Source organism: Melanaphis sacchari, unplaced genomic scaffold, assembly GCF_002803265.2.
Source record: "Melanaphis sacchari strain LSU unplaced genomic scaffold, SCAv2.0 Contig2_pilon_pilon, whole genome shotgun sequence".
Taxonomy (NCBI): Eukaryota; Metazoa; Arthropoda; class Insecta; order Hemiptera; family Aphididae; genus Melanaphis; species Melanaphis sacchari.
In genome coordinates this window covers 1536516-1546876 of record NW_020271173.1, presented here as the reverse complement: position 1 = coordinate 1546876, position 10361 = coordinate 1536516, and the positions used below count along the sequence as shown (strand labels likewise).

Below are 10361 nucleotides of genomic sequence, written 5' to 3'. Positions count from 1 at the left end.
TTTTATTTTTATAATACTCTTAAAAAATGTTAAAAGCTTTATTTTTAAAGCATAAGATATTTAAATGTTTTATAATAATTATTAATGTATTTTATAGGTATACTGTTATGTAAGTTTAAAAAATACATTAGGTATACTGTAAGGTTAAATATTTTAATGGGATCATAGAGTTGGAGTACAATAGTATATTTTATATTACATAAACGTATTCAAAATTATACACACCTACATCAAATCTTAATATGTTGGTTAGTTTGAAACTGATATATTTTTCATTTTTATATTTTTCTAAAACGTAGCAATCAATATTTTAGTCAATTTAACCATAGCTTAAGTTAATATGTTATATTTATACAGAAGCACGTGATAATTATTTTTAATCATAAAGTCAAAATAACCAATTATATTATATTTCATAATTATATATCTAATATGTATAATAATTTTTATAATATGTGCACAGACGTCCATATAAATAATTTATTATTTTACAATCATATTTCTTTAATTTAAAAAAAAATTAAATGAATCAATAAAATTTGATTATTATTATATTATAATTTCATCATACCCATTAATTATAATATAATGTATTGTTTATTCTTACCATTGCATAGATACATAATTTATAGTATAAAATGCTTTCCATATATTATTTGAACTCTAATTAATATTTAATATATTAATTACGTGTATGGCCATTAATTGAATACAATTATTATTTAATCAATGATGATATAAAATATTAAATCATCATATCTAAATTATAAACAATAACACTTAAAAAGTTATTAGCTTATGACGAAAGAAATCCTCTGGAACACAAAAGTTATTATTACGTCATATTGTATTATTAAAACATATTATTATATATTTTTTTTTAACTTCTGATCAAATATTTCAAGAAAACTTCATGAATGATATTAATTCTATTAATTATGAAGTGTCATAATTAAAAGCAAACTGTGAAATGAAAAAATAAATCACCTGTTTTCTATTAAAAATAACAGTTATTATCCAGTTATAGAATTATAATGATAGTTGAATAAACTTAAATTTGTTTACCATTATCCCTACAAAGTTAAAATATTTTTTTAAGGCATTTCGTAGAAATTTAATGAAAATCGTTAAATTGATTTTTTCTGTTAAAAATATTCTAAGAAATTTTCACAATCAGTAAAGTTAATCTATGTGATACACCTTACAATACATTGGTACTAATCGATCCTAAACAACTTATTATTCTTTTAGTTAAATAAAAGATATTTAAAAAATAACATAAAGATATGATTTTTTTTATCAGCATTTGAAATTGAAATTTTGACAATTTTGTAAAATCAGAAATATTTTCAAATAATATTGTAGTCAAAAGTATTTAAAATTTTCAGTTGTTGTAGCTAATATTTGAAAATTTAAAACAAGGTGTAACTTGGTTGAGAGAACCTTATGATGATATTATTTATCTTGCTGGCAAAGATTTCTATTTGTTATGAACAGGTTTTATGTGGCTACTTGCTAGAGATCTAAGCATTTCGCAAGAGGTTTTATATCAATAAAATAGACACATTTGGTTTATACATCTAAAATAATTTTTAATATATTTATAATATTACTTTGCTATATGAATATGACGAATAAGTGTTTATCTACTTGAATTCACATTTAAGTTCACTGTTGTTGATGTTGAATTCCGAACTGCCTGCTGTATGTAATTTTAATATTAAATAATAATTTGGACGAAGTTGAAAAATGTCGAATGTGTATTTTTGTGGCGATCAATTTTATAGCGCATGCATTATGTACAATATTCATATACAGAATGTAACAAATGTTGTAAAGATTTCTCATTAGTTATTCTTACTAAATCGTAAAAATCTAATATATGTATAGATAAATACAAAACAAAGAATAATGATTTCGGTAATTTTTTTATTAAATAAAAATATTATTTGAAGAGACTTGAAACGTTTGCGGGTATATTATTATTTATTATACTTTACTGTTCATCTAACGGTATATGGAATACAGAGTTTCAATATTGGTATTTTAATAGCTAAGTGACAATTAATTCTATATGAACTACAAAACGAGATTTCGAAGATGTTAAAATTTTAACTAACGACCACATTATAAATAAAGATGGGTAGGTACTATCATGTCTGTGATAGCTGTATATAGAGCTGACATCCGATGAGTACGGCGGAAGCACGATCAACACTATCATAGTAATAGTTTAGAGTTTCCTTATTTCTCTACATTATTATTTAATGACTAATTCAAGGGCAACATGTTTTAGAATATATTAATTAATATCTCGCTCAAAAAAAAAACACTATTATAATATTCAGGACATGACAAACTTAACGCTTAACGGCTAGTAAAAAATAGTTTTAAAGGGCTAATTGTTTTCATAGTCGAAACATATAACTCGGCATTCCATATATCACATAATGATGATGTTTATATTTAAAAAAAGTGACAATAATGTATGTTCTCACAACATCAATTGTTGCAATTTACCATTACTCAACATGAATTATGAAAATATGGTTATACAGAATTCATTTAAATCAAATTATACAACGTACTAAATGCTTTTAATATATAAGGAATAAAGTCCAATTACAATTTTATTCCATTTTGACAGAGAAGCTCTAGTAGGATAAGTTGGACTAGACAGGATAGCAAAAACAAGCCCTTGATAAATATCAGTGGTTGCTAAAACCGAACCTCTTGTTTCCCGTGGCAAACACTTGATAGCGTTCACCGATTCTGATTGGTATTTGCTGGCTAGGTAGATCATCCGCATGGAGTATTTTTTTAACTTATTATCGCCTAGAGACCTAGGTTTCTTTTCTTGGCATAAGATTCTTACTTCTTCGTCTTCGTCGTCCATATAATCGGTGGGTATATAGCACCGACCCAATGTTTCGCTGTCAGTGACGATATCACGGGCAATATTCACAAGTTGTAAAACCTTCAAAAATAATTGATGTTTTATAAAATTAATATGTATAATATCTTATCGAAAAATCTATATATTTACTTGTCCCATTTGATATGCTTTTTTTATGACATAATCGTAGTTTTCAACAAGTTCAAACTTATCATTATCGCACCTGTACATCGTCACATAAACACATAATACACCGACACTTCCGGCCACATAGGTGGAGTATAACAATAAATCATCTTCATTTCTAATTAATCTACCTTCAATATCCCATTTATAACCTGTGAGTAACTCTTCAAAAGGTTTACGGGGCAAATAAAATGCGATTCTTGATAATGCACGAAAACATGACATCTCCACGTCAGTTAATTCGGATTCATATTTTGTCCAATTGATATTCAATTTTTGTGGTTTTATTCTAACATCATAATCTGATTTTCTTTCAAAAAATAAATCGTTGATAAAATTTTTGGTCAATTCAAACTTTCGTTTTTTCTTTTCAACATCCAACTCGTTATCAATCATATTATCCGTTACACGACAGAATGAGTACAAAATTATTAAATCCAATCGAATGCCTAAATAAAAAATAAAAAAAATTCATTAGAAATAACATTATTTATAAATATAATTTAAAAAACAATTGTACTAATATATTTAAGAAAAACTATAAATAATTTAAATAACTCATAAGTACAAAAACTAATAAACTAGTATATAATTTAATAAATCATAATTTAAATATAATCAAGCAATTATAAATTATTCAATTAAAAATCAAGTTTTAATAACAACTAACAAGTAATGCATAAATTAAATTTAACATTTCATGAAAATATTATATTTAAAAATGTCATTGAGTGTATAAAATATAATAATATATAAACGTTTTTAAGAACCCACGATTAATATTTTTTAAACAAAATATCTAAAATCGTTATTATTTATTTAAATATCTAATTTTGTTTAATTTAAAATTTTATTTGTCTACAAAAAATAATTTGATGAAAATTTAAAGTACCTGCTATCATTTATTTTAGAGTTAATTTGAAAAAAGAAAATCGATTTTATCAAAAATTGAATTTACTTATAAATATCCTTAACTTATTTATAGCAATTTTCAAACATTTGAATTAGGTACTTTTAGATTATTCTATAAATGTTTGATAAATAAATTGTCTCTTGCTTAAAAAGTTTGAAAACTTATAATATGTTTCTTATTATTTGTTTATGATGAAATTTAAAACAAAATTGAGCATAAATTTATGATATTTTTTTACAAGCTGTAGTAAACCCAAAACCATAGCTTTTAAATATAACGTGTAGCATAATTAATTATATCTAGTATAATTTATAATGAGCTATTACAGTTAATAATATGAAAGATTTGAAAAGCCTAAATGTAGATCAAAGGTGAAAATTAAGCTGTTTTCGGAATTAATATGAAAGATTTGAAAAAGCCTAAATGTAGATCAAAGGTGAAAACAACAAGTTGTTTTTTAGCTAAGGGTGAGTTGCGGCCCGACTTGTCGTTTCCGGTGTTGATGCCCAGTGAATTGCGGCCCGGTAATATTTTAGGTATAGGTTAGTTGCGGCCTGACAATATCTTAACTACAGGTGAGTTGCGGGCGAGTAATTATCATTACCTAAGTTATATATACATAACTATAAATGAAAGATTCGCTATATATGTGGGATGTTATATTTTTATATAATATAGATCAGTGATTCCCAAACATTTTGATACTACAGACCACTTTGAGAACTTTCAATACATCACGGACCACCTTAATGAGAATCAATTTTTTTTACACATTTTAAAATTAAAATTATAAATAAATAAATACAATGAAATTTTTTACAAGTCTTTAATGTTTATAAATGATAATGTTTTCTAAAGCTTAAAATAATTAACAATTTAATGAAAATTACTATTCTAAAAAAATGTATATTATAATATTATATTTATTTAAGGTCGTATTATTATCATCATATTATATGATTAATACAATTTTAAATTTAAATTAATATATTAGTGGTACACATTTATACTTAAACTAAATTTAAAAATTTGTTATTTTTTGTTAGATTTGATAAAACAGAACTAAAATAACTACGACAACACACGCATGTCGACATAATGACTTGGTAGCATACTAGCATATTATTATATTATATTATATTAATTATAATATTTGTCATAATATTTATGTTGAAATCTTACAATTATACACCCACCCAGACTTGGCTACAAACCCATCTAATTCAGACATAAAGCAATTGCTTCAAATAATCTTACACCCCACTGCCACGTATATATTACATATATATGTAATATATATACATTATTGTATGGCCGCAATTCATACGTACCTCTCATAAACCCGGGCCGCAACTCGTACGTTATTTTGGGATTGGACCGCAACTCACCAACACCGGTTTTTTTAATCATAATTAGTAGGACCCGCGTAAATACGGGTAGAGCACTTACTAATTTTTAGAAAATAGTCAGCACTGTTCAAAGGCACATCACTCTTACGACAGTGCGTTTTTCTTAAGTAATTGTGTTTTAAATATATTAATACATTGTTTAACATTAATACCAGTTAGTATTAATTTAATTATCTATCTTTCTCAACAAACATAGGTACATCTCAAGACCGACGAAGACGTGCTACATCGTTTAAATAATTAATCATATTGTGTTCAACATGTCCTTCACAGAGATCACTACAAAGTGTTTGATTTTTTAATTTTGAGAAAAATTTGCAAAATCGTGGAACACTAATAGATAACACTGCTGTACATTTAAACTGTATAATATTTAATTAATAATTTTATTCATTATACAATATTATTCTTTAAGACCCAATTAATCTAAAGACTTTTCAAGTTTATTGTACAATCTGTATATTAGATACAAGAATATTTTTATTAAAGTCTTTAAGAATAATTTTGTACTATGAATCAGTTTTAACTGTATGCATCACAGCATAATGTGGTGGCCGTTGATTCCTTGCGTTCCTATATTCACAAATATATTTAGAGAGGGCTGTGTCTTATACTTAAAAATATTATGTCCACGAATTTCTTACCGGATTGAAAAAGAAAACTGGCAATGGTGAATGATTTTGAAGCGGCTTTAATAATCTCAATACTTTTTTTTATATCTTTCGTCACGATTTGTGGCATATTATATTCTGATGCCATGAATGCCCAGAATAATTGGCGAAAATATGTCCAACTAAAACTAAATCGTTGTTGATACTCCAATGTGTACGTTTCTATTATACCTCTGGCTTTATCGAAACTAGTGCCTCCCAAGACAATAATAACGTTTGATATGAAGAAAAATAATGCTTCTTCTAACGGCAAGTCTTCGATAACAAATATATTTAGCATTGTATTTTCACCAATATGCCAAATGTTTTCCTTGAGGGCCATTCGATCAACCCAACACAGGTACAACGTAGGAACCACGATCGCAAAAGAACACGGTATTATTTTTTTCACAAAAAAATTTCCTGCTCCATACCACATGAATATAACCACCGGAGATACCCACCATAGTATACATCCCAAGTAAAACGTTGCTTGTCCGGGGATGGTAATTATATAACCTACGATCGTGGCTATGGCCAAAAACGCAATCGGTATCCATCGAATCAATTGGTAGCTGTATTTGTCATAGTTGAAATTTAAACATGGAGTTGACCATCGGACACAGAGCAAAGCCCACAGCGATGTCAGAACGGTTTGTAAAATAAAAAACATATATTCTTCAATAGGTATATATCCAATAAAACCTAAGATTTTTTCGGGTGGATATGACCAGCCTTGGTTGTGAATGACATAATTGTCCCATGGTGTTGTATACACAAAAGCTATGGTACTTAATAATGTAATTTTAAATACTTCTGAGCGGTTAAGAAATGGTTGGGCGATTAATGACAATACGCCAATAACCGGAAGTGTATAAAATAAGTGGACATCTATGTAGGTTAACATTTAAACGTATTACAGAAAGCAAAAACTGAAACAATAAAAAAAAAAAAAAACTGTTAATATATTTAACCAAAAAACATATAAGTATACTGTTATCTAAATAACAAACAACCTATTTTAATGTAATTAATATACGATTCATTAACTTGAGTGATTTAGTTTCTTATTGGTTATTTATCAAATGTATTTCTTTATTATAAAAGGGAAATAATCATTTAATAATTTTCATCTGTAAGCTTTAATATTTTAAATCATTTACCTGATTACTGCTATGGTAAGCAAACTTTACAGTGATAATTCTAGTAATTCATCAAGAAAATAGACTTAAAATTTTCATTAACATTTATTTTAGCATTTTATAGTCGATATAATTTTCAAAATATTTTGGGTTTTAATTGTGTACTTAATTGACACTAATGAACGTTTTTAAACTTCTTTATTATTTACATAATTAAAATAAAGTTCCAAATCTTGAATTGATTCTGTTATGTAATTCTTCAAAGTCTATAATAAGTATGTTTAATTCATATTTAATACCAATTAGTCCTATAGAATTCTATTCTTATTAATAAGAAGGAAGATATATAGTTTGAAAAAAAAATTAAAAAAATATTAAGTTTGTGTTTATTTGTATATTTCAAAAAAATCAAAAATATACATAAATTAATTTTATACAATTACCATGCATATTCACATAAAATTAAGTCTGCATTTAAAATTTAGCAATAAAAATATCAAACTAATACTTTTATAATCTTTAACTAATATCCTAAAAATTTAAAAATTGGTGAAGCTGTATAATACTTAATTAAGAACGTATATCAGTTTATGAATTATTCAACATTAAATATATTATTTTAAATATTATCTATTTTATTTTATTTTTATGCTAAAACTTAATGACCTACATGTGATTTTGGAAAAATTATAGGTAATAATGTAATAGGCCATTGTATGATTAAATTAATTTTAATGTTGCTTTTTCTTACTTTTTACACGAGTAAAATATAATATCTTGTAAAATCATAAACACTATTATAGGTGTATTAAATTTGAATTTAATAATATATCATTGTAAAAAGAAAATAATTCTGAAAGGAAACGGTCTATCAGCCTATATCACCAAGTAATATACTACGTAATTGTATGTGTTCGAAAATTTTCTATTCATTATAATAAGTAGGTATTTAGATTTTATAATATACTATATATTTATACCTTATTAAATCAACTTATATAACTTAAAATTTAAAAAAAACCTATGTAAGTGCCTTTGTACTCACGAATGATGTGTAAACATCTTAGCTGCAGTACGACTTTGATTGGGGAATATAATGTCATTGTTTGAGTGAGAATTTGTATAAAAAGTAACAATAATCATACAAGATCGCGTTCTCTTTAAAATTTATATTTAACTTTTTTATTTTTATTTATATATTTTATTTTTTTATTATTATTATATATAATTTATATGTTTTATTTTTTTATTATTATTATATATAATTTATGTATATTATATATTATTATATATAATTAATTATGATATATATCGTTAGCCTATTTAGCAAACGGCGTAACTCCAAAAAATTAAAATTTCATTTTTTCATGTCATTCAATTGAAAAAAAAATGTGCGTCAATTGGTATCATAATCATATATTTAAGTGTGTTGTTTTCTTCCATGAAACCGGTGTTAATTGATACGCATTAGTCGTAACTCCGATAAACAAATAATATAATTTCTATAGAAACCGGCGTATCTAAATATATATAATATTATATATATTATATATTATATTATTATTTTATATTATGTATGTTAGGTAGCCTGCGCGAATACCGTGCACAATAGCCTCACACACACACACTCAAGCAGTCACATCTACATGACTTAGGCCTGACGCTCGATTCCCCAAGAAGGTCGTACTACAAACCAATAGCATAGATGTTTACACATCAAAAAAATTTTCTATAAATACTGAAAACAATAAAAATAGATTCAAAGTACCTATAAATAGATAATATTTAAAATAAATAAAAAATTTTATTGCGTATAGTAAAATTCATAAGAATATAAAATACATACAAGTTTAAGTTCCCGTGAATAATGTTTTTTAATTATAGTAAAATTAATAATATACTGTTATTTATCTTTATCTGTTATTTATTTATTTTTATTTATTTTTTTTTTTTTGGAACTCAAAATGTCTTTACATATTTTTCAGATTTCATGGTTACAATATGAATTACTTGTGAAGAATTTTGTATTAAATTTTCAAAACTTAGATATAAAAAGAAAAGTTTTTATGAATTTTTAGTTACAAAATAGTTTGTAATAACAAATTATGTCAAAGTTCTAACTTGAAATGTATATAAAAAATTTTTTTGTGCCTATTTATTTTTAATATTTTTGTACAAACATAAGAATATCTTTTTCTCGTATTTTGTATTAAATTAAAAAAATACGAAAATTCTGGAAAAACTGTAAGTATTTTTCCACTGAATAAATAACTTGATATACATACAATTTCGACTTATTTTAGTTATGACTAAACTACTTTATGACAACCCGTATGGTTACAACTCTATTACATTTCCAAAATTTCAGTATTATACTGCCGATAGAATTCATCACACTTGTAAAATTATATTTAATCTGAATTTACTTCTCCTCAAATTGAATATTCATGGCCAAGATCGTTAATAGATACAATAATCACCCAGAAATACGATTTTTTTCATTTTTACTTTGTTTAGAAATTTCAAATAGATTTTCATAGATTCATAAAACGATCACAAATAAGTTTATTAAAATTTAGACTGTACGTATGTTGAGTCAGCTAGTTTTAAACAAAAAATTAACAGGATTTATTTTTAAAATTTAAATTCAATTTTTAATGTATTTATTTTATGGTACGAACACGATTTATGAGTTTTATGGAATAAAATAATCATGAAGTATGACTTCAAATAAGCCATAAAAACATATTAGAGTATAGTTTCATTGTATAAATTTGTAATCGATAACAATAATAAATACAAAAATATATTATGTATTATAAAGCTTTTGTTTTTATTTTATTGATTCAAAAATGTACTTACCTTATATTTTTAATAAGTGTGATAAAAAAGGAAAAGGAATTTAAAATAACAAAATACAACAATCTACTCGTAGTAAAAAAATAATAACTATAATCATTAATTTCGTATAATATTTATACACTTCAGTGATAAACGATTGTATGCAATTAAATTTTATAAATTAAATTGTATTGGATATAAATGCTAACCAGGTTTCAGAAACTTCTTATGGAGGGGAAATTAATGTTTTCATATAAAATTATTGATAAAAAATTATTAGAAGCTAGATATACTTACTGAAGTAAACATATTATTTTTTATTGA

General features: G+C 24.7%; 2 protein-coding genes across 3 annotated transcripts in view; one reads left to right on the top strand and one right to left on the bottom strand.

The window, feature by feature from the left end:
* LOC112595786 (phytoene desaturase-like) overlaps positions 1–10361 on the top strand; it is a 36579-nt gene that overhangs the window by 15040 nt on the left and 11178 nt on the right. The gene's annotated exons all lie outside the window — the stretch shown is intronic.
* On the bottom strand, positions 1936–10099 carry LOC112595783 (bifunctional lycopene cyclase/phytoene synthase-like). Its single transcript, XM_025341116.1, has 4 exons — positions 10059–10099; positions 6049–6986; positions 3047–3531; positions 1936–2977 (listed from the first exon to the last, which is right to left on the bottom strand). Exons 2-4 carry the CDS (start codon positions 6959–6961, stop codon positions 2588–2590), a joined length of 1788 nt encoding a protein of 595 aa, XP_025196901.1. The 5' UTR covers positions 6962–6986; positions 10059–10099; the 3' UTR covers positions 1936–2587.

Bases quoted from the DNA above. Each gene is read 5' to 3' on its own strand.
- LOC112595783 (XM_025341116.1), bottom strand. From the start codon at position 6,961: ATGTTAACCTACATAGATGTCCACTTATTTTATACACTTCCGGTTATT. The intron at 3,532-6,048 runs GTAAGAAATTCG...TTTTTTATTTAG, and splicing joins CAGTTTTCTTTTTCAATCCG to GCATTCGATTGGATTTAATA. The intron at 2,978-3,046 runs GTAAATATATAG...TTATTTTTGAAG, and splicing joins AAGCATATCAAATGGGACAA to GTTTTACAACTTGTGAATAT.